The sequence below is a fragment of the Podarcis raffonei genome, chromosome Z (genome assembly GCF_027172205.1).
Source record: "Podarcis raffonei isolate rPodRaf1 chromosome Z, rPodRaf1.pri, whole genome shotgun sequence".
Lineage (NCBI taxonomy): Eukaryota > Metazoa > Chordata > Lepidosauria > Squamata > Lacertidae > Podarcis > Podarcis raffonei.
In genome coordinates, this window is record NC_070621.1 from 25,895,301 (window position 1) to 25,920,194 (window position 24,894).

General features: G+C 43.5%; 1 protein-coding gene across 7 annotated transcripts in view; it reads right to left on the reverse strand.

Moving 5' to 3' along the window:
- The window catches only part of TMEM164 (transmembrane protein 164), a 48,697-nt gene extending 24,219 nt beyond the window's left edge, over positions 1–24,478 (reverse strand). The window contains exons 1-4 of one of the 7 annotated variants that reach the window (XM_053373354.1): positions 24,404–24,478; positions 22,265–22,847; positions 1,657–1,706; positions 779–845 (exon numbers count right to left, since the gene is read on the reverse strand). In XM_053373354.1, coding sequence (XP_053229329.1) covers positions 779–845; positions 1,657–1,706; positions 22,265–22,726 — 579 coding nt within the window. In that variant the 5' untranslated portion in view covers positions 22,727–22,847; positions 24,404–24,478. The other 6 variants (XM_053373357.1, XM_053373352.1, XM_053373355.1 and 3 more) reach the window with 6 other exon arrangements.
- Positions 24,479–24,894: the final 416 nt, after the last annotated feature.

The following is a 24,894-nucleotide window of genomic DNA, read 5'->3' on the forward strand; positions in this document are numbered from 1 at the left end:
AATGGTCAGGGGTCCATTTACCTTTTAATCTAACCAGCTGTTGATTCATAAGACATCTCATTAAGATTCTCTGTAGATTGGGAAGAACTGCTAAAGTATCGAAACAAGATTTGAGTTTGCTAACCCAATTCTTTTCAGTCACTGTCATCAAGGCTGGAGAACAAAATTTGGATAAATAAAAATATGCACAGCTCCATAGCTCATTCCAAAATATGAATACCTGGTTATTTTATTTTTGGAAAAGGTGAAGGGAGGCAGCAGTTATGAGTTATCAATCTCTGCAGTCACAACAGGTGCTGTGGTTCTTCAGTGGTTTGACTTCACACCCAGAGGCGCAGTGGGGGTGAAGGCAAGACAGATCGGTACAAACAAACAACAATACACAAAATTGCACTCTGCGCATTCAGATTCTAGTCAAATAGTGTGGGGTTCTCTTGCTTTAAGTGACCCACGTATTTATATAGCTATGTATAATGATTGTTTAATTATTTGGGTTTAATTGCTGCATGATAGACATTCTTACCTGAAAAGGAGACATTAGCATAACCCGTACTTCCATTATTACAAATGTGTGTGGTCGAAGATCACTGTACGCTGTTAAAAATGAGAGCATTGCCTAAGTGGTACTGTGTGCTGACTTCCACGTTGGCCCTGCCTGGAATCCACTGTAAAGGTCAAGTGTCTTTCCAGGGAAAGAGTGTTGTTATGGAATGTAAGAGTAATCTCTAGGAGAGAACACAGAGTCAAGTAAGGAGAGAGGCAGGTTTTGCTTACTCACCAATCGAGTGTTAACCACAGGAAACAGCAACGCCAAGAGCGCCCCATTAAGCATATGCATCTGCAACCTAAAAAAGGGAAAGTACAGGGTCACCTTTACAATGTAAGAACATACATTTTTTAACAGATATTCCATATGACTGCATAAAATGTAAGAAGATTTTTTTTAAAAATGCAAGAAAATTGCATTAGCCATGCCTATCCATATTGGCATTCTGCTGGCTTCAGATGATGCACCTATATACAAGCATTCTCTTCATCTCTCAATCCAAGCCTCCTGTTTTAATTACTGTGTTTGTTTTATTGCATATTTTAATTATAGATGTTAGACAGATGAGAGATAGATATAGATAGATATAGATAGATAGATAGATAGATAGATAGATAAATGATAGGTAGATGTTTAAATTTCAATGCTTATGTAATTGGTATATAATGACGCACATTTTTCCAGTTAGTGACAGTTTCCAGTTAGTGACACAGCCAAAAGATGCATTTTTGTGTGTGCAAGCATTCAGAAATAACTGAACTTATCAGGCCCATACCTACTGATGTAAGTTTTAAATTATTTAATGTTTTCCTGATCTAATGCTTTTTATTTTCTGATATTTGTTATTTTCATATATTTGTTATGTAACTATTACATGCTGCTCTAGGGTCATTATTGCATTGCTCGGTGAGCGTTTTAGGAATCATGTAATATACATTGTTTTAAATTTTCTGATTTTAAATTGATTTTATCTGTTTGTATTTTATCTTGTCAAGTCACCTTTTTAATGAAGTGACTAGTAATCACGGTAAGTTTTTTTCCCTCTGACATGTGACCTAAAATATTTCACACAAAATTAAATGACATATGAAAGTTGATAAAAGTGTTACCTGAAGACAACCATTGCAAGATGACAGGGTGGGCAGGCAAGCAGAAAAATCTGAAATATTAACAAACAAACAAATCACAATTATGTTTTTTATGCAGAGCATGATACAAATAGTTTGCTTCGCTGTTTTAAACTGCTCTAACAGCTTTCGCCAGATGTTTCCACTTATCAGACATTCCATCAAGAGTGCAAATATTCAGTTTCAACTTCTCTCGGGATATTTCTCCTTATTTCAACAGTGACTACTATGACTCACCTGATATCAAAGTTCACTGCCAGTTCACGTTAGTTCCATCAGCAGAGCCTTAACTTATTGCTCAAGTGGAAGCACTGATTACAATACCCTACCAAGAGCTACAGTTTCTAAGAACATAAGAATAGCCTGCTGGGTCAGACCAATAGCCCACCTAGTCCGGGCATCTTGTTCTCACAGTGGCTAACCAGATGCCTGTAGGAACCCCTTAAGCAGGACTTGATCATGATCATTTCCCCTTCTGCAGCTTCCAGCAACTGGTAAAAGCAAACATCTTATCCCTGCTATTCATATAGCAACTGTGTGAGCTTATCAATCAGAATTTGGGTGTGGGCACATAAATAGGGTTGCCATATTTCAAGAAGTGAAAACAATTCAACACTTTTTCAGTTTGGGCTGCCATACGCCCAGGTTTTCCTGGACATTTTAACCAGCTTTCAAAAATTCCGCCCAGACGCCATTTTTGATGGATTAATCCTGGCTATGTTCGAGAAACTCTAGACATATGTCATCCCTACACATAAAGCACAACAATGACCAAATAAGTTCATGTGGCCTGTTAACTTTCAGGGGGGAGCAGAAGAGTAGCAAATTCAAGAGTACACTTGGTATCCAAGTGTTCTGTGACACTTGTGGGGCTTGCTCATCCAAAACGTTTGACAACAGTCAAGTAACATGAAGTACATTAATATCACTGGACATCTTGTCCATCCCTCTGCTCAGTGCAGGTAATCCAGAGCCAAAGCATCTCCAGCCTCTGCTCGAACCCACCCCAAGCCCCTTAGGTTACTGGTTCCATTGTCCACTTGTTCTGCCATCAGTAAATTTCTGATGTTCAACCAAAATGAACCCTGCTGTAACATAAGCCCATTAGAACCAGTCCTGCCTCTGAGCCAGCAGAGAACCAAGCTACATTCACACCATAAAACATTGTGATACCATGTTAAACAGCAATGGCTCCCTAATAATAATAATAATAATAATAATAATAATAATAATAATAATGGAAGCCATAGCTTGCTAAGGGCACTAAGAGTTGGTAGGAAACACCTAGTTACTGTAGAACTCTCACGAGTTCTCTGTGAAGAAGGAAGGATTGTTAAACCACTCTGGGGCTTGTAGCTCTGTAAGGGGAATGGGAGGTGGGCATTAATTTCAGTGGCATATGGCTAACATTGGATACAACCCTGAGATCCCATGAGGTTGCAGAGCTCATCCACAAGCATTCCCAGGAACCTCTACTGAAGATACTGAAGATCACTGGTAACCAGATCACTGAAGGGCTGACCCCACACAGGAGGGTAAAGAGTTAGACCACATTAATACCATATATTTAAAGCAGTATTATACCAAAGTCTTATTTGTGTTCACTGGAACATCTGGAAGAATGATGCAGCCCTCCCTGCCTGCAAGCATTGATCAAGTGTTAGTTAGATGCTGAGTTTATGTTTTATTACATATTGCACTCTCCCCCATGTCCTTACTCATTGCTTTTCTAAAATAAACTCTCTTAACCTTTTTGAATACAGTAGGTAGGCTGGTTGTTATAGAACACTATGGTTCATCTCCCACAAGCCAGACTGCTTTAAACTTTAGGGAATATTAAAGATATGGATCAACTCTTGCACCCAGTAGAAGCTGAAGGGAGTTGGCTGGCAGCTCCCCCAAATTCTAGGATAACAGCCCGAGGACTTATGGGGGTCCTTGCTTCCCCACTAGTTTGGGAGCTTATAAGCACAGTGGCGGTGGCAGCAATATGGAAAGGTTGGTACCATGGATGGCAGTTCTCTATGTTCTTTTGCACACTTCAAATTTATGAGTCCTTAGTAAAGGTAAAGCGGACCCCTGACCATTAGGTCCAGTCATGACCGACTCTGGGGTTGCGGCGCTCATCTCGCTGCTATAGGGTCTACACAACTATGCCTTATTGGGCAAACAACAAAGGAAAAGTTGGAGGGGGGTGAAATAGCAATGTGCAGGGCTGGCCCAAGACATTTTGGCACCTGAAGAAAACCACAAAATGGCACGACACCCCCCAGCCAGGGAAGAAGAGGTAAGTGAAGATCTGCATGAAGAACAAGGGTGGAATGAAGATCTACATTGGGGCCAAGGGTCAGAGGAGACCAGTAGCATCACCTCTGTAGGTGGCAGAACTGGAAGGAGCTGCTGAGGTGACAGCAAGATCTGTCCTCCAAGAACTGCACCCCAGCTGTTATTGCCACTACGGCAGCAACTGCAGCACTGGGCTACGTATTTCTTGGAGGCCAAATCTGCTACCCCTGTGGATCCTGCAGACCAAGGCAGTCACCTCACCTTGCCTCATGGGTGGGCCGGCCCTGTCAACATGACAGTGGACAAAGATGGGTACACATGGTTGGAGCTCAGTAAGCAGACAGCAACATCATCATTCAGAAACTCACATTTCTAGATGGGGGGAAAGGGGAGGTGAAACACCATCCCCATAAATTTATCTAGAGCAATGCCAGTGAAAAGGTAGATATATCAGGATCTTTGCCAGCAGCAATTCATGAAATTTGGACTGCATAACTGTGATTTATTTTTTAAAAAATGTTGTCCTCTCGCACAGCTGTTAAACATCAAGTGATGAGTGGTTCTGTAATGTGACAGGCAAACAATTTATCTTTGGTGTATATCCCAATTGTGTTTATATTCTTTTTTATACATAATTCAAGAAAATGCTTTGAAAAAAGTTTTCTTTTTTAAAAAAATGTAAATATATGTGGGCCGTTGTTTTAGTTGTTCCACACAAAACCCCTCTCTGCTTTCAAAGGTTCCCAACCGTTTTGGACCCAATGTGAAATCTAACAAACTGTTGTGGACAGCACAAAATATAATTTCATAAAACATCTGGCACTTAGGCACCCCTCTCCCCCAAAATTAGGATTCCCGGAAGGCTTTGGTTGGCACCAAGGACCCCACAGTCACCATGGGAGCCCAGCAGTTTATCAGGCTTTAGGAGTGCAAGGAATCGATACATCGACCAATTTTCCCTGGGTCTTAATGTCTCTAATGACACCTAATTTGTAACAAGACATCAACAAGCATGGAAATTGGAAAGGCCAATCCCTGCTTCATGTATGAAACAAAATACATTTGCCACTTCAGTGTTCAGACTCATAAATCACTAGTGACGCTTGTTTTAACAGCCGTCATATGCCAGAAGCCCTATCTGTCAGGGCTGTAAACATTATCCAAGCCACATCGGATCTGCTTAATTAACATCAGTGCTATTTCAACAGCAGGAACTCACGTAATTCCATAGTAATTACTGTCACCTTAACACATGTGCACTGCTAATGACACCAGCCTTGCTATATCCTGTGTAACCTATTTGGTGAACTCATTTTTTATTTTGGTCCCTTACTCTGTGCTTAAAGCTGTATTTTCACATAGATACAGAAGACAATCAATAATCCATTTCCAGCTTTCTCCAAATATCGAAGGCCGTGATATGGCAGTTTGCATTATAACTGAGTGAGAACTCGCTTATGTCAAAAATTATTTATCTTATTTAGAAAATGTCTTAACTGCATTATAGTCAGATGCATTATAGTCAAAAGAATCTAAGAGTCAAAAACAAATCAGAACTCAAATACTCCAATACAATGTACAAATCATCAGATAAAAAGCTATTAAAATAGCATTATTCAATCAGTAACAGCCACTTGCGTCAGGCAGTACATAATCTCAGTGAGTCACTTTGTAGAGGGAAAGAGATCTTCCTCCGTTCTGTGGCGGCTACTGAAAGGGACTGAAAATCAAACTGCTGATATTGTAATAGTGTTATACAGGTCTATGGTGAGACCACACTTGAAACACTGTGTAGAGTTTCAGTAACCTCGCCTCAAAAAAGGATATTGCAAGAAAAGGTTCAGGAAAGGGCAACCAAAATCATCAAGAACAAGTTCCCCATGCAGAAAGGTGACAACATTTGGGGCATTTTTAGCTTCGAAAGAAAGGTGAATCAGAAGGTACATGACAGAAGTGTATAAAATTACACATTTCGCTTTCTCATAATACTAGAACTCAGGGCCTCCAAATGAAACTAAGTGCTGGAAGATTCCAGACAGACAAAAGAAAGCACTTCACCACACAGCAGATATTTAAAACTGTGGAGTCTGCTCCCACAGGATATTGTGATACCACCAGTTTGAATGGTTTTTTAAAGAGGACTGGACAAATTCATGGTAGGGGAGGAAGGCTACCAGTGGATACTAGCCACAGTGGCTTTGTTCTACCTCCATTGTGAAAGGCAGTATTTCTCTGAATACCTGTTGCTGTGAATCACTATCGGGGAGAGCACTGTTGAACCAGGGGCGTAGGAAGGGGGTTTGGGGGGGATGCGGTCCGCCCCAGCTGTCATCCCTGAGGGGGTGACAAAATTGTGGGGGGTGGCACTTACCACGGGGCCTGGCCTGCAGTGCGCCCGAGCCACGCATCTCTCCTGGGAGTGACGCAGTGGCTCGGGGCCCTGCGCTGCCTGAAACAGCAACATGGGTCTTGTGTCCGCCAGGCGGACTCAATGCACAGCTTGCCGCGGAGCCCCCCTGAGCAGATTGCCGTGGCGCCCCCCCCCGGGTGGATCGTCACGGCAGCCCCCTGGGCGGCTTGCCCTGCCCTTCCCACTCCGGGTGCCGGAGCGGCTAGCTACGCCCCTGTGTTGAACTCAGGTCCTGATCACAGGCTTCCCATAGATACCTGGTTGGCCACTATAAGAACAGGATGCTGAACTAGATAGGCATTTGGCCTGATACACCCTCTCCCATCATGCAAATTCATTCCAAAAGATTTGGAAAGAACTTGGATCATTTCCTGAGCCAATCCAGAGTTTGGAAAGTCGCCAATACACATGCCTCAACTCCTAAGAACCCTCCTCTCTCCCTTTAGTCTCCTCAGTAGCAGCCCTAGGAGTGGCAGGTTGCACGGCAGAAGATAGGGCTACAATACCTTTCCTTTGGGTGCATTGCTATTGGCCAACTAAATGGAAGAATGTATAGGAAGGAAGCCAGGACCTGGAGGGCTTTTATAAAACGCTTTTCCTTCGGAGGCATATTGCTACAGGCCTGGCTTGACAGAACTTGTGCTGACATAACTAGAGGTTATAATTGCTCTCTGAATTGAGTGGTTCCAGTGTGCTCCTTTGCAAGCAGCACATATAATATACAGGGACGACTTTTGCACGCTGTTTTGGCAAAAATAAAAGCTAGGTGAGGATGCTTTCCCTGCCCCAAAGCCATGCTTGCCTAGCCTCCAGCCCCACACACAGGAGCTGGGTCTCAGCATTTGCTATTTGGGGTGTGGCCTCCAATGGCTGGATAAATACAAAAATCATGAAAGGCAATATCCACTAACTGATATTGCAAACAAACAAACAAAAAACCAGCACTGCAGATACATAATTCATAGCCTTCATTTCAAATTTTTCAAGGCTTTCGCACAAAACATTCATCAACTATTTAAAAATAAAATAACAAGAAGAAACCAATTTGTAGTCTTCTTCCTTGGTTTGATGGCTTAAATCACCAAAGATGTGAACTAAAACCATACAATAAACTATGCGGAACTTGTTATATTTTAAACTACAGAAAGTTGTTTCAAACACCATTTAGAAGAGGGCAGCCCAACATACAGCCCTGAGGTCTTTTTGGGGACTCTAGGTCCTAGAGACCTCCCATCTTCTTCCCAAAGCACAGTTAGCACTTTTCCAGCTTTGGAAAAGGAGGGCTCTAGGACCCTGCAAGAGCCATATGACTCTTTCCCAAAACCTTAGCTGTTTTTATAGCTGGTGAGGTGTTAAATTTGGGCCTTGCTCTCCCCTCCCATACAACAAGGCAGTGTGAAGCCCACAGGTTCCATATTTACAAAGTGCTCTCACGGCCCACTTGGTATAAAAAGTTGGACCACCCTGACTTAGAAGCACACGTTACCTGTGCTTACCTTTATACAGTTAGTGCTTTCTTGAGTATTTGTTTTGATAGCAAGTTCATGTCCTTTTGACTTCAGTGGGCCTGCACTTAGTATGAGTAACCTTGGATGTTATCCAATGTCCCTCCCTCATCAAACAACATCATGGCTACAACCAATCCAATCCAATCCAAGTTTATTACGGCAAAAGCCAGTGACACTAAACACCACAAGATCAAACAAAAAGAAATCAACAACAACATCAGAAGAAAAAAAAAAGGATTACACAAGGGAACTTCGCAGTGTGCCATTCAACAGAAGAGATTTACGCTTCCTGATTACTAAAGTGCAAAATTTGGCCACCTCATATGATATTGAGCTTGAGGAATCTTCCAGAAGGTATTTTCGTAGAATTTCGGGGGAGGATTCCAAATAATGTTGTAGGGGTATGAATTTTGATAAAAGCAGCAAAATAAGTTGAACTCGCTCTTCACTATAAAATTCGCAAAATAGAAGGATGTGTGTGACAGATTCTACCTTATTAGACATACAGGGGCAGAGGCGCGCATGCATTGGTACCCGCGTGAATTTGCCGTACAGCACTGCTGAGGGCATTGTCTCAAAGCGGGCTCTAGAGAAAGCCCATCTATAAGATTCGTTAGTGATGTTAGTTAAGTAAGGGGCAGTTGCAAAATTAGGCCAAGCTTTTAAACATCTATACGTCTCCGGGAGTAGGGCGTCTTCTTGTTGTAATTCGACATCGTAAAGTCTCTGAGTGATAATTGCTTTTGCCTTATTCAGAGTTCCAATAAAAAGGTTTTCAGGGTTTAGGCCAATTTGTTTGATCTTATTAGTTATTTGCATAAGCCAAGGAGGATAGGGAACTGCGGCCAGGAAGCAAGGTAACAGTCCCTTAGGATTGTAATGGATTTTCAGCCAGAGGGATATTGCTTGCTCCCAGACTTTTAATTCCACTCTGGGCAGTCCTGCATGGCTACAACTGTGCTTGGCTCTGATTGCAAGCAAGATTGGCAAGGGTCCAACGTATCATAGCATGCCATGCAGCCCTCCTCCCAGACAATTATTGGACCTAGATCTGTTTAACCTTCGGATCATGCCCCAAGAAGACGGCAGCCTTCACTGATGGCAATACTTGTCACCACCCTAGAAAGGCAGCCTCCTTGGAAACCAGTCTCCATCTGTCTATTTATGAGAGCCACCCACCTCTGTGATAAAGGCTAGGCACCAGCAGTTGACACCACCCACAAGTCGCATCATCATATCCCTATAAACGCCTTCAGACCTCCAGTGTGCTGGTCACAGCCTCACTATGCTTTTCGCCCATCTAGAAAGGTATGATAGTTTCCCTGATCCTCTCACTCCTGGTACACAGAGCACATGTGCATGGAGATTGCAGCTTCAGCAGTGTTTTCAACCATTTTTCAGAGAGAAACTGCAGAAGAATAGAAATGACTCTCATGCTTTTCCCTGCCCAGGAAACAGAGGAGCACACAGAGTCATCTGCCAATAAGGGAGGCAAAAAGCTCAGCACAGTTTCCTTAACTGAGAAAATTCAGTGTTGCAAGCAAAGCCAAATTTATTTTGCAACAAAATAATTGCTCTCACAAAACCAGAATTTCCTGTGCATTATTCAAGGTTCAGGCATTAACCAATGCTAAGAACTGAAGAATACCAGATCAAGGAAGATCATACCCTGTTCACTCACTGAACCTTTCAAAGCCATCCATAAGTCTAATTGCAAGAATTATCTAGACAAGCTGGCTGCATTTGGGTTATGCTCTTTGTAAAACCTGCTTTTAATCTAAATAGTGCACTCAGTAGATACTCCATTCCACGGAACTCTTTCAGAGCAAACAAGTCTTGGAAACATGATCACTACAATGGAAACACCATTCAGCTTACAGTAAATTAAGAGCAAATGGATGAACACAAAATCAGTGCAAGGAAAGTCTTGGGGAGAAATGTTTGAAAGAAAGACCATTAGGAACAAAAAGATAAGTTACGTTCATGGGCATAGCCAGGAAGGGAAAAGGGAAGGGGAAGGGCAGGGGGAAGGTTCTCCCCAAATCAAGTAAATCAATGGGAAAAAATTTTCTTAACTGAGGTTCTGCCCCCACTAGCAAAAAGTCTGCCCCCTCCCCCAACATAAATCCTGGCTACACCCAAGGTTAGTGATGCACATCACTCCTTTTAAAAACGTGTCTGTTCTAAGTGCAACTCTAGTTTATGAAGTCTGATAAAACAGCCATGAAAATGAAAAGGGCAGGTGTTATTAGGAAGCCACAACATGCTGGAAAATATTGTTTACCAACTCAATTGAGCCTTGAGTGATTTTTCAACTCTCCACTTGCAGCCTTGCTCCACAGCAGGCAATCGTCTAGAGCAGGATATTAAACCAGTCCAGACTAGTGTGGCGTCACTTAGAAACGGACCACTCAGGAGCATGCTCAAACAGCTTTGCAAATCACGCTGAGGGGGAAACTACTCCGCTCCATGCCAAAATTGGTTAAGGCATGTTGGAGGTCCCTGGTGCCCTGCCCAATGACAGCTTGCAAGATCAATTTCAGTTGCTGCAGCCCAAAAATGTTGACAAGACACTTGCAGTGGTGAGGCTGACTATGTGCCCTGTTGATCCCTTCATGTATGGCAACATCTCACAGAACCGGAATGACTAGATGAGTTCAGATCAATGCCATACCACAGGAGGAAGTTGTGGCCTCTTCCCTGAAAGAGGTGATGTGAAAACCAGAGATTCTAAATGACACTACCAACCAGTCTCTAATATTCCCTCGCTAGGCAAGGTGATTGTGAGGGTGGTGCCTAGCCAGTTTCTGGGATGCTTGGAAGGAAGCAGATTCTTCAGATGATTCCAGTCTGGTTTCACGCCCAGTTTTAGAAGCACAACACCCTTAATTACCCCTGATGACTGCTATCAAGAAGGGGGAGTGTGACCCTGATGGTTCTCCTTGACCTTTCAGTGGCTTTTATTTATTTATTTCATAAATTTATACACTGCTTCATTGTAAAAACAAAAAACCCAACAACATCAAAGCAGTTTACAGTACAAAAGATAAAACAGTAAAATCAAGAAAAATGATTTAAAACATGTTAGAATACTAAAGCATGCTAACACTTTTGACACCATTGACCATGGTGGAGGGGGCAGCCCGGTTGGCAATGACCTGGTCAGGGCCTTTTCAGTGGCAGTCCCTCATTTTTTGAATGCCTTCCCTAATAAGGTGTATCTGTCCCCCTCATCACTGACTTTCAGTAGAAATTTGAAAATACTTCTCTTTACCTAGGCATTTGATTGCTAAAAGACACTGTTCCTGGCATACCTCAGATCACTGATCGATATTTCTTTTAACTGTTTGGAGGAGGGGTGTTAGAAACAGTCTTAGTTGTTATTGTTCTTTTTCATATTTTATCTTTGCTGCGTCTGCAACCCTGGGCTCCTTCAAAAGGAAGGCCAGGATATAAATTGAATCAGTCAATCAATCAATCAATCAATCAATCAATATGCCATCATTTGTTCAACAAATGATGAGGAAACAAGCTAGAAGTTGTTCCTCCAAAATTTGGTGTGTTTTCCAGCTGCTCTCATTACTTTGTAGCTTGAGCAAGCATCAAGGGTAGAGCAATCAAACAAACTATGATTCAGCAAGCTTGCAACATTCAAATAAAACACCATCACTTTATAAACCCATAGTTCATAATCCAGCAAAAACCATGGGTTCTCACCAGGGCTGTCTTAAGCATATGCAGCGCCGGGGTGTAAAGATCCGCTCGGCGCCCCTCCAAGTTGCCCAGTCCCAGGTGCGCAGGAGGGCAGAGCCGATCGGCCACCTAAGCATCTTGCTAGCTCAGTCACCCCCAAACTCAAGGCGCAGAGCTGCCCGCAGCAGAAGAGCCCACTATGGAGCTCCGACCGACGGGCAGGCTCTTCCCCGGACTCAACTCTTGGGCCCCACAGTCTTGGCCTGGCTCCCCCAAGAGCCCTGAACCACTAGCACCTATGGATCTCACTTTGCCTAAACAAATCATGGCTTAATCATAACATGTAAACCAGGCCATTGAGTAGCTCAACAAAAATGTTAACAGTACAAATTGTTACAAATTTGATGCTCCAGTTTTTCAAGTTGATAGAACCATAATTAACAGAGTTATGACAGGCAATTACAATGAACTGGAATCCACAAAACCTTACCCCTAATTCAAGGAGCTGTTATTCCACCAACCCAAACCTTGGTAAAGAAACATTATTAGACAAAGGAATTTTTGACTAACTTCTACAGGTAAGTACCTTCCGGGTTTTTTAAAAGTAGTTAACTAAATGTGAATCCTACTGTAGACAGTAACATATAGCACTAAACAGCCTTCAGGAGTGCAGTATTTCTGGCCAATCCACCAAGCAAATAATTTCTGTTTGCTAAGTGGAGCGTGGGAAATGTAACCTTTTCAAAAGGAAAAAAGGATAAAAAAAGAAAAGGTTAGGTTTGTATGCTAGAAGTGACAAACCTCCAGCCATTTGGGTGCTGAGTGTTACATCAAGGTGGGAACATATTACTCCAATTCTATTTATTAATTATTAGTAGTATTTATTATTAAATTATTTATTATTGTTATTATTATTATGTCTATACAGCCCTTCATCCAAGGATCACAGGGTGGTTTACAATATATAAACACAAAAATATATACCATAGTAACTAATAAAAACAATAAACCCACCCACAGTTTAAAAGGCCATCCATTATTTAACTACCTAAAGCTAGGACATTTATCATTTGCACTGCCTACCTATATTCTTCCAGGCCCAATTCAAGATGGTGACTTACAACAGGCTGAATGACTTGGCCCCACATATTTGAAGACGACTCACTCTATCTGTATCCATCGTTTTTCAGTTTGGGGCCTGAAAACTGCATTAGCCCACAGGAAAGCTGCCAGGTGCGAGAGGGGCTATAATCACACACCTTTCACACACCGTATCACACACACCGAAAGAGAGAAAGCCATTTTCCATGAAAACAGAACCAAACTTTTAATTCTAATTCCAATTCTTCTTAATATCTGTATTAATATTATTGATTCAAACACTTAATTCTAATTTTAATGTTGTTCAAGTTTCCCTTTTATATTTTCTTCAAAGACCTTTCCCCTTGTGAATAAATTTGTGAATAAATAAGAACTCTTCTGCTGTATGCCCTTTATCTGTCCAAAATGTGGAAAAGGCAAAATCCTCAGTAATCCCAGAAAATGTAACACTAATGCAAACCTGAACTTCGCAGCTATTTAAAACCTCTGATTTCAACTTGTGTTTGCAAGAGCAACAATAGCAGCAAACTGCATGGGCTGCTTCTTCTATATTTCCAGGAAACACAAGCCTGCTGAGACTATTTTCTTGCAGAGGAAGCAGCTACAACTGCACACTTTGAAATCCAAAAGCCCTTTCCCTTCAGAGGGAATTAAATCTGGCTGTCAGAGATTCACCACACCTGGTCTGTGCCATATTGATTTAAACCTGATAGCTATCCATAGGCTTATGCTATATGCAAAACCATGCCTTTTGTAGTTGTTATGCTTCCGTTTCTATTAAATAGTGGGTGGAGATAGCAGACGACACAGAGATTTCTCCAAGTAGTTCTTTATAAGTAAGCTGGAACTGAACTGAACAGCTCAGCCAGCCTGCTTTTATAGGCAGCCGGCTGTCGACATTGTAACAACCCAGGGTTTCCCGACTAAATTAACTGATGTGGACCTGAGTGAAAACTATATACAGTGGTACCTTGGGTTAAGTACTTAATTCGTTCCAGAGGTCCGTTCTTAACCTGAAACTGTTCTTAACCTGAAGCACCACTTTAGCCAATGGGGCCCCCTGCTGCCGCGCCACCGGAGCACAATTTCTGTTCTCATCCTGAAGCAAAGTTCTTAACCTGAGGTGCTATTTCTGGGTTAGCGGAGTCTATAACCTGAAGCATATGTAACCTGAAGCGTATGTAACCCGAGGTACCACTGTACACTATACCCCTTGTGACCAGGGTGAGAACTTCAATACATAACAGTTTCTCCCCATGTGGTTGACACAGCCACCTCAGAAATTAAATGTAAAATATTAATATCAGTAACTTCCTACCTCCCAAGGACAGTCACACAATTGCCTCTGTCCTTCCAATGGCATCACTGGCTGGTCGTTGGAGACATTTAATACTGGTTTGGTTACCTAGACAACTCATTCCTGGACATTAATTCAAGAGTGAAGAAAATTCCTCAGCCTGGGAGCCACATTCCCTAGTCGGTAACCTTCCAGGGATCACATGCCTGTGATGGGTAGGTAAATGGATCATGGAATCACAGAGCTGAAAGGGACCATTAGGTTCATCTACTTTAACCCCCTGCGATGCAGGAATCTTGTGACTTTCTCTGTCTGTACAGGAGGTTACCATCCAGCTATGGAAAAGTAAGAGGTTTCTACATGTTCAGCCAGGCAACCAAGAGGCATTATTACAGTTCAATAACATGTCTGCCAGCTTGGCAAAACAACTAGAGGAAAATGTGGAGCAGTGTCAGTAGAGGGGTTGGGGGGAAAGCATGTGGAGATTCCTGGGGGCTGTACAGAGAGGCCGGGGGGGCACATTTGGCCCCAAGGCCCGAAGTCCCTGACTCTTGTTTTAAATAATGTCAAAGGTCAAGCTGAAACGCCCACTGCACATGCCTATTACATGTTCTCTTTGCTTGCAAGATCAGTTTGAAGACTGCAGCGTCATTTGAGGTTCTGCAGTATTTCTAGTTCCAAATCGGGGGCATCATTTGTACATTAAGTTATGGAGGAGAGGGACAAAAGCAAAAGAAGTGACCTTGCTATTCACTGCCATTCCTGGTACATTAAGCCGGTGCATTTCCGCTCACCTGCAAATGTCAGGGGCAAGGTGTCTGCAAGGTTTACCCTGAAGCTCTGCCTAGAACAGGTGCCGTCTCCAGCCCAAACGGCAGCAGCAGCAGCAAAGAACAAAATGCTCAGTTCGCCCCACACGGCATTCCAAAATAGCACAAAGATCAGCGCTTCTCAGTGTGCCAAAATCTTCTCTGTGCATTAATTAAAAGGCAACTGCTCTTTCATTGAGGACAACCTGCTCTTCTCAAACTCCAAAACGTAGCCAAATTCAGCAGAACTAAGACCTTTTGCAAAAGCCTCTAGGTCTGCTAAATTTGAAATACATTAGGCACTTTGAAGGCAAAAAAACTTTTTGACTGAGAGAGGGCCACATTTAAGCAGTGAGAAGCCATTGTTGTTTTCCAATATTTGAGCAGATAGCTGATAATTGTGTTTATGCAAGCTATTCGTTTCTTGCTCATTTGTTTCCAAACTAGAACACATGTGGGAGATACCTCACTATAAAAATAGTAATCCTCATTAAGTTTTCACACACAAGCTGTTGCTTGAAGTTATGCTAGAGAAAGCCAGAGTTTGACCTAATTTAGACCGATAGCTACAAGATCATGCAAAATTACAACTGCAAATATTATTTTTGCTAAATAACAACTGATATTAACTGATCCTGTTTGAAACTGGTGGATTGGGAGTACTACTCCCCCCCCCTTTTAATAAATATTTTATTAAGTCTCATAATAAATGACATTAACTCCAACAAAACCTACAGAGCGTTACATGCATAACTCAGTAATATACAAGCAGAAAATTGGAGCAGGGACACTATCAACTAAATCACTGAATGCATCGCCAAGGCTTGAACTATCCATGACACAGCCTCTCCATGACGAAGTATGTGTAGCTGGCGGTCTTGCATTAACATCGCTTCTGCTGTCAGAGCTGATATAGGGGAACCATACTTTGTCAAAATGCTCTTGTTTGGTTTGGCCTCTCACGACTCTTCTCCTTCTGTGCGACATTAAATGCTCAGGAAAAGTCAGATCCCAAACTTGATTTTGGGATCAGGGGTAATTATTATTTCTTTAGATGTTTGGGGGGAACAGAATTTGTAGGAACATTATTATTCTTTCATTAGTATCTATGTAGACCAGCTGCTTTGTATTAATGTAGGCCCTGTCATGCATAAACCAGTAAGTAGCCTGGGTACAAATACTCTAGATAGACAGACAAGGAGAGAAGAGGGAAACTGGAAAAGTGGGAGATGAGTTAGAGATAAGAACAGCTAAAGAGTGTGTTGGACTAGGGCCTGGGAGACCAGGATTCAAATCCCCACTCAGCTATGAAGCTTTGGTCAGAGACTCTCTCTTAGCCCAACCTACCTCAGAGGGTTGTTGTGAGAATAAAATGGGGAGGGAGAAAACCACGTATGCCAACCTGAGCACCCTAAAGAAAAGGTGGGCTATAAATGTGTTAATAAAGTAAGTGTGAACAAGAGAACAAATGCAACACAGTTGAATATGTAAACTGAGCTAGAAGTAAATGAGGTTGCATGATCAGGGAGCCAAGAAACAGAGTTTAGGTTGACAGCACCTTCTTTTCAGAATTTTATTTCATCTTTTTCTTTTCCTTGTTAAAAGTTGCAAAAAAATTGTTAAAAAATCTTTTTTTAAAAAAAATAAGGAGTATGTCCAGCCGAAAAGGGGTCTGAATGGAATTTAATGAAACTCCCTGGACTGAAAAGGCTTATTAGACTCCCATTTAAAATTATGTAAGAGGACAAAACAAAGTGTCATGTCCCAAATCCCACTGTGATGCATGCACCCAAATAATAATTCCAGTTTAACTGCCACTTTCTACAGTCTTGTGTAAATCAAGTGATTCTGTGTACATAGCAGTTCTCTAAATATTGGGAAGTGCTTATAATGAAGCATTAAAAGTGTTGTACCTCTCTCAAGCCATTCTTCTTTTAAAAGGTACTCAGTCACTGTACAAATAAATACACCTACTTTTCCTTCCGTGATTTTCAGCCACTTTTTTTTTTTGACAAATACCCAAACGTACTTGAAAAATGGGACCTTAAGTTGAGCTCTTGTAGAGTTAGATTTGTGCAACCACCTCCCACACAGACTACAGCCTAAAAGACATCAAAAAAGTTAAGCTTTATAAAGTGGTGGTTTGAATGTTTGCAGGTAAGGAGCTATGAAGCAACTTGCTTCTCTAAGTGCATTTTATAGAATAGTGTTTGTGCAGAAAAAGAAATTCACTGCAGGTGCCTGCAAACAAAGAGATTTTAAGCTCTTTCTTCTCTTTCCTTTGTTGTTTCCATGTGTCAAATTCTAGACTGTAAGCACCTCAGGGCAGGGATCTGTCCCCTTGTACTCTACAAAGTGCCATGTACATGGCTGACACCACAGCAAAAACAAAAAAACACTTCTGAGCAGGGGTGACTAAGTTCTGGCCCTCCAGATGCTGTTGGGACTCAAACCCCATCATCCCTCAACAATAGGGTGTGTGGACCGTGGCTGAAAGGAGCAACATTTGGAGAACCAAGGACTTAGCCATCTTTGCTTCAAAGGCCTTCAAGGCTTGGAAGATGTATGTGCCACCCCATACACTCCACTTAGCATCAGAGGAACATTTAGGGGAAGGGTTGGAACTCAATGGTAAAGCATCTGTTTTGAATGCAGAAGGTCCCTGGTTCACTCCTGGCATCCTAGGCAGGGCTCCTGAATAAAACCCCAGAGAGCAGTCAGTGTTAGAAACTTAGCTATGAAAGCTAGGAGCTAAACAGCACCTTAAACTTTAAACCTAAGGTTATGGGCGCAACAACGAAATGTCTGGGCGTTGTTTTTTTATAACAATACAAAGCTGAAAATGAATGAACTGCAGGTAAAATATGTCCATTTTTCACACAGTCTAGTTCTTCCCCTGACCATCACCCCCAATATTCTTAAGAGCAGGGGTAGGCAACCTAAGGCCCGTGGGCCGGATGCGGCCCAGTCGCCTTCTAAATCCAGCTCACAGACAGTCCGGGAATCAGTGTGTTTTTACATGAGTAGAATGTGTCCTTTTATTTAAAATGCATCTCTGGGTTATTTGTGGGGCCTGCCTGGTGTTTTTACATGAGTAGAATGTGTGCTTTTATTTAAAATGCATCTCTGGGTTATTTGTGGGGCATAGGAATTTGTTCGTTATTATTTTTCAAAATATAATCCAGCCCACCACGTGGTCTGAGGGATGGTGGAACAGCCCACGGCTGAAAAAGGTTGCTGACCCCTGCTTAAGAGGGTCTCTTCTCCAGTCTTCAGAGAACAGCTGGAAGTGGGGAGGCAGTTTTAATCTGAAATCTTAGGCGCAGTACTACGCCCAGAGCTCAGAAACTGCTTGCACTAATGAAATTCCCTGTCGCAAAACACGCCTAGAACAATGGGAGCGTCAAACACTGAGAGCAATGTAGGTTGAGCTGGAGGGATCAGTGGTCTAACACAGTAAAAGGCAGCTTTCTATGTCTGAGGAAGGACTACAGCTCAGTGGTAAACCCTCTGCTTTGCATGCAGAAGGCCCTGCGTTCAACCCTCGGCCTCTCCAGGAAGAGTTGGGAGAAAGCCTAATTTGAAATCCTGGAGAGCAGCTTCTTATGTTCTAGATGCCTTGTTCCAGGCATCACTGCCAAATAAAGTTTGGCACATGTCTATTAGAAGTAAGTAGGTGCCAAACTAAATCTTGGGTTTTTCAGACAGGTTTTGGACTAAACTGAATTTGTATCTGATTTTGGTTTGGGCCTTTTGTTTTTGTCCTGCTTTTTTGTTTGTTCATTTTTGCTTCAGCCAACTCCTATGGACTTTTTCTTCCCATTATCTGCCCTTCTTTGCTTTTTGTGCTGTATTTTTTCTGCTGGTTTTAGTGTGGTTGTTTTATTTATTAATGTAATCAAACTTTCTGATGACTTGTTTTATTTGATGATGGAAGCTGCCTTACGTCACTATTGTTTTAAATAAGATGGGAGGATTCAAGCTTTTAGGTAAAAAAGACATGTAAAAATTTCACAGCTTCTTTCTGGCAATGAATGAGCCACATGTAACTAGAATGTAACTAGGGACGCGGGTGGCGCTGTGGGTTAAACCACAGAGCCTAGGACTTGCCAATCAGAAGGTTGGCAGTTTGAATCCCCATGACGGGGTGAGCTCCCATTGCTCAGTCCCTGCTCCTGCCAACCTAGCAGTTCAAAAGCACGTCAAAGTGCAAGTAGATAAATAGGTACCACTCTGGCGGGAAGGTAAACGGCATTTCCGTGTGCTGCTCTGGTTCGCCAGAAGCAGCTTAGTCATGCTTGCCACATGACCCGGAAGCTGTACACCAGCTCCCTCGGCCAATAAAGCGAGATGAGTGCTGCAACCCCACAGTCGGCCACGACTGGACCTAATGGTCAGGGTCCCTTTACCTTTAACTAGAATGCTAATAATTCCTTGCGATGTTTGAAATGAAGCTACAACCCTGAATAAGGATGAGTACAGTAAAATCACTTTCTTCCCCTCCAGGAGCCTTGGGATGACATCTTAAGTGGGTATCTCCTTTGATGCAAGAAATGCACTGCAAATCTCGACCTAATGGGGTAAATGTAAAGGTAAAGGGACCCCTGACAACTAAGTCCAGTCACAAATGACTCTGGAGTTGCAGCGCTCATCTCGCTTTACAAGCCGAGGGAGCCAGCGTTTGTCCGCTCTGCACACAGTTTTTCCAGGTCATGTGGCCAGCATGACTAAGCCACTTCTGCCGAACCAGAGCAGCGCACGGAAACACCATTTACCTTCCCACTGGAGTGGTACCTATTTATCTACTTGCATTCTGATGTGCTTTCGAACTGCTAGGTTGGCAGGAGCTGGGACCGAGCAACGAGAGCTCACCCCGTCGCAGGGATTCGAACTGCCGACCTTTCGATTGACAAGCCCAAGCGGCACAGTGGTTTAACCCACAGTACCACCCGCATCCCTATTGCAAATGATGCACCCACTTTAGCTTCCATGCATTTGCCATTTTTGCCACAGTAGCTGCATGGGCAAAGCCCACAAGCTGCCTTCAGATGTTGTGAGTTCCCATCATCCTTGACCATTGCCCATGATGACTTGGGGATGACAGTAGTACACAATATCTGGAGGGCACGACGTTTGCTATCCCTGGACAAGAGTCTGGGAAGGGCTCTGCAGAAACCTTTTCCACTGAAATTTGTTTCAGTCCAAAGTATGCAACCAAACCATTCAGCTTAATTATCCAGGTCAATGACTAGTCTAGGATTGGATTTCCAGACCATGTGAGACCCCATGAAAATTATGGATTGAAGTGACAATGTCTATTCAACATACTGTCAGGTAGAGACAGCAACTGACCTAAGCACACTTAGCTAGGAGTAAGCCCCACTGAACCTAGTGTGGCTTACTTCCAAGCAGACATGCAAAGGATTGCACTGTTGCTATTTTTACTCAGCATTACAAATAGGTCCACAGTTATTAGGCCACTAGCACATATAAACACATATGTAATACATGAAGGGACAGAGAAAAAGATAGCCAAGTATTTAAATCTGTAACTTCCTTGTTACCTTACCTCGTTACCTGAAGGCAATTCTTACCCAGTGAAGGCAAATGGATATTGACAAGCCTACATTAAATCTATGGTATTTATACTTATCACTTCAACCCTTCTGAAGCTGTAGTCACAACACAACATATATAGTTGCTTATAGATCCATAACTGGTGGTTTTCGTATTTCCAAATGCAAAACTAAATGGTTTGTATCCAGTGTAAATCATACTCAAAGTAGACCTATTGAAATTAATGGTCGTGACTAACTTAGGTCCATTAAGTTCAATGGTTCTACTCAGAGCAGAACTCAGATACAACCTAAGTGTTTCCTTCCCTGTCCTTGCATCATTTTTGTAACCAAATGTCTTTTGCATTAAGGCACAATTCCAAACTCATTAATCAGTTCCTTTAATCACCAACTTAAGACTGAAACAAACTGTAGAGAATGTTTTACATCATGCCCTCTTTTTACCCATATTTCTCTCTCCCCCGCATCCTGTTCCATTTGCTTTTAAACATCCAGCATGAGGAAGAGCGTCTACGTATCTCGAAAGCTCAATTACCACAATGTGAACTTTGGCTGGCCCTAATTGAAAGTATTTTGCTACCGCTCTTGTTTCAAATATTCCTGCCTGGAAATCAGAAGCAGAGAGCTGAATGAAACAGCTACTAATAAAATATAAAGGAAAAGAAATTGCATAGCCCCCCCCCCAAGACATACACAGCTGAAAAGTCCACTGCTGCCTGAAAGCTGCTCCCACACACACTCTTCCTCTGTAAGAACTAATTTGTCTGATTTCAGTGTTGTCAACATAGATCATTTAGTCCAAGATACAGTATCGCAACAGGCCCTCTTTAAGATATGGGGGCAGTTCCCTTTGTAGTAAAGGCAGAAGCTATGTTTTTCTTGGCTACTTTAGGCTCAGTAAGCAGCTGTGGTTGGCAGCAACTCAAGCTTCATTTGCTTATCAGGAGTTTGGCGATAGTCCCATTGATGCAATTAGAATTGTAATTAGTGAGACCCATAAACTAGTAACATAAACACTTCACCACACAGCCTAGCCTAGAAATGCCCACCTCACATTCATAGGGTATTATTTTAGCTAGAAGTCAACCATTCCCAATTCTTTTCCCCCCTGTGGAAAAATTTAAGCTTCTGCATGTTCAAAACTAAATATTTCCCTGCCCAGGAAAGCCCCCATGGTGCCAGTCTTATCTTTGGGGTAACAAATATGGCTCTGCCAGGGTTTTGAATATAATCTTATTGCATGCCACCATTTATTATACATTAGCTATTTATTTTATCTTGGTGCTCTCTTTTTTTGTAAAGTACCCTAGAAGCTTTGCTGAAGGGAGGTAATATATAAAATAAAATAATGTTTGCAGTAAGAAGAGCCCTGATGGATCAGCATTCCATTTCCTAGAGTGCTTAACTAGATAGAAGAAGCCAAATAGCAAAACTTGAGTGCAATGATGCTTTCCTCCTGGTCACACTCAGCATCTGTTATTCAGAGCTGGCATACTGATCCTAGAAAACACAACACCGCTAAGCAGGATAATTTCAAAGGAGTTCATTGCCAAAAATGAAACCTTATCCAATCAGGGGTGCCAACTTGAATAAAATATTGGGAGGGGCAGGTAAGCCCTACACCACACAATCATTCATAAGACACACACACACCACTTGAATGGCAATACCCATTAACTTGGGGGTGGGGGCCTCAAATATTTTAGGAGAGGGCTGAAGGGACCTTGGCCCCTAGGAGTTGGCTCCTATGATCTCCATATCTGGAATGAATGCCTATTATGCTAATGACCTGTTATACCATCTACTCTTATCCCTGAAAAAAGGCAGATATTTCTAGGAAAATTCTGTTTCCAGTGTGGCTAAACAAAAGGGGTCCAAAGGCTTTTTTTTTTTTTAACAGTATTCCTCACCTGCATCATCGTAACTACGTGGCAGGGATTCAGCAAGTAGATGACTGTCTTAGAAGCAAACTTGAATCCCACTTCCAATCCAAAAGTGAGGCAGAAGAACACCAGCAACAGGTTCTTCCCTATGCTCTCCTCTTTCTTCCGAGACTGAGCAAGCAGGTCCACCACCTCCTTGGAATGGGTTCGCCTGATCTTCTTCAGGGACACCACCACCTCCAGAACTCCCACGCATAAGAAGATCAGGGTCTCTACCAGGCGCTGTTGCCAGGGGAGGAAGGCAGCACACTCAGGACCCCCGTTGCCTTCAAAGCTTGGGTCCACCCCACCGTACATCCAGTCCAGAAGATTGGAGAAGCTGTAACGACTCATGGCAAACCCCTTCTGTTCCTCTTCTGCTTGGCCGTCCTGGAGAAGGTGGGCGCTTGATGAGATCAAAGCTAATATGCTGTTTGGGTGACGAAACATGAAACAGAGAAGAGTCCTTATCAGCAAGTCCTCTCCCTTCCACTTGTGAGACACAGAAAGGAACTAGACAGGCGATCCTCAGCTCTCACTCTAGGGTGCTCAGGTAAGAAGTTAAACAAACCTGCAGGGAGGACAGGAGGTGAAACACAACTTAATTATCATACCAGAAAACAGGATAAAGAAAGGACGCATAACAGAACCAAGCTCCCTGCTCTCTCTTCCAGCAGAAGGCCCAGTTAGCAAACTGTTGCTTTATGACCCTAAAAGAGCTTTGACAACCTGTCACAATCCAGATGTTTTGACCAGGTCGGCAAAACCTGCCTGAAAACCCCAGGCACTATGTAACCGGCACACTGTGTACAAACACACACCAGGTATAAACAAACACACAGTGTGCCGGTTACATTGTGTCTGGTTGCCCAGGTTTCTAAAGAAGCATGGCTGGTAGTACCTGGGTATATAAAATAACCACACAAAAACAGCGGTGAGGGAGATATATATATATATATATACCCATACTCCCTCTCTCTCCTGCATAAATGATTTCCGACTCTTATTTCTCTATTTTAAATATTTCACAGCCACTCTTCATCCAATGGAATCCGGCGCATCTGCTACAACAGGCACTACAATACACAAAGCAATGAAATAAAACAACATCCTTCACAGTAAATTTGTGGACGGAGAGGCAACAAAAGGCCACAGGAACTAAAAGTAAACAGAGGCAACATTACCTTCTTTTTTTAAAGAGCCACGGCAGGTTTTGGGGGTTTTTTAACCTCTTTACTCGGCACGGCTCCTTTCTCTCTCAACCCGGCTAAGCTCCCCACGCAAAAAAGAAAAAGGCGCTTCGCCAACGCGATGTGGTTGCCGAACGAGATCTTGAGCAACCACAACCCTTGAAGGTAGGCCTGCTCGCTTAATCACCACACTTTCACCAAATTCCCGCGAAAGAGGGAAGCGGAAAGGGGGCGAAGAGAGGGAGGGGGGAGCAAGAGGTGAGCAATTTATTTATTTATTTATTGAATTGAAGAGTTGGAAGGGACCCCATGGCTCATCTAGTCCATTTATTTCCCTCCCCCTCACTGGCGCCACGCTCCGCCTTCCCCCACTTCCTCACAACACCATTCGCGCGCGCGCGCGCGCCCCCCTACCTTCCATGGAAGTCCCCCCGCAACTCTTTCTGCCTCTGGAAGGGGCTAGCTATAATCTCCCCTCCCCGGAAAAAAGCTGTGCTTTCTGGTCCTCTGCCTCCTCCAGCGAGACTTCCCAGCGACGTGGTGCACCCCTTCCCTCCCAGTACCTCAAGGGAAGGCGCGAGCGAGGGAGGGGGCGGGTCGTGGCGGTACTGCAGGCCCTCCCTCAGCCCTTGCCGGGGCAGGCGCTACATGAGGAAGCCCAACAGCCCGGCTCTGGGTTGCAGACCGGAGGAGGAGGAGGCGCAGCGGCAGCAGAAGTGGCGGCCAGCGCTTATCGGCTCCCCTTCCTCAGGTGTAGCCCGGAACGCAGCTGGGGCGCAATCTGCGCTCTGGATGCCGTTGCTGCTGCTGCTGCTGCTACTCTCTGCTCGCCTCTTCCAGGAGAAGACCACCACCACGCCGCCCCCACCACAGCAGCCAGCGAAGCAGCATCACCCCACCGACGTGCTCAACTAAGGCTAAAAAATGGAAGGTGCACCCCGGATTGGTTGCGCGGGTCTTCCCGCTCCGCCTCTTAGAAGGCGGCTCCTGTGTTTCCGCGCTGCTGTTGCTGCCCCCTTTTCTTCTTCCTCCGCCTCGCTTCCACTTGTCGCCTCAGTCAGCCCGTCACTACAGCGTAAGGAAAAAAAGGCGGAGAGGCGCGCTTTGCCGCGCTTGCTCCGCGGGCTCGCTTTATGCCCAGGCTTTGCCTCTCCGCTGCGCCACTTGCGAGCGCAAACGCAAACAGTTCCTCTGGAGTGTGTTGTGCTCCACTGCCTTCAGTGGGGCTTAACTTCTGGTAAATGTGTGTAGGTGACAGCAGCCTCAGTGTTCCTCTGTGCTTTCCGCAAAGTGTTTTTAAAAAGAAAAACTAAAAACCTCCCCAGAAACAGCTAGCACCAAACCAGTGGCCCTCGAGATATTGCTAGGCTCCAACTGCTATCGCTCCTGACCGTTGGTCATGCTGGATGGGGATGGCGGGAGTTGAAG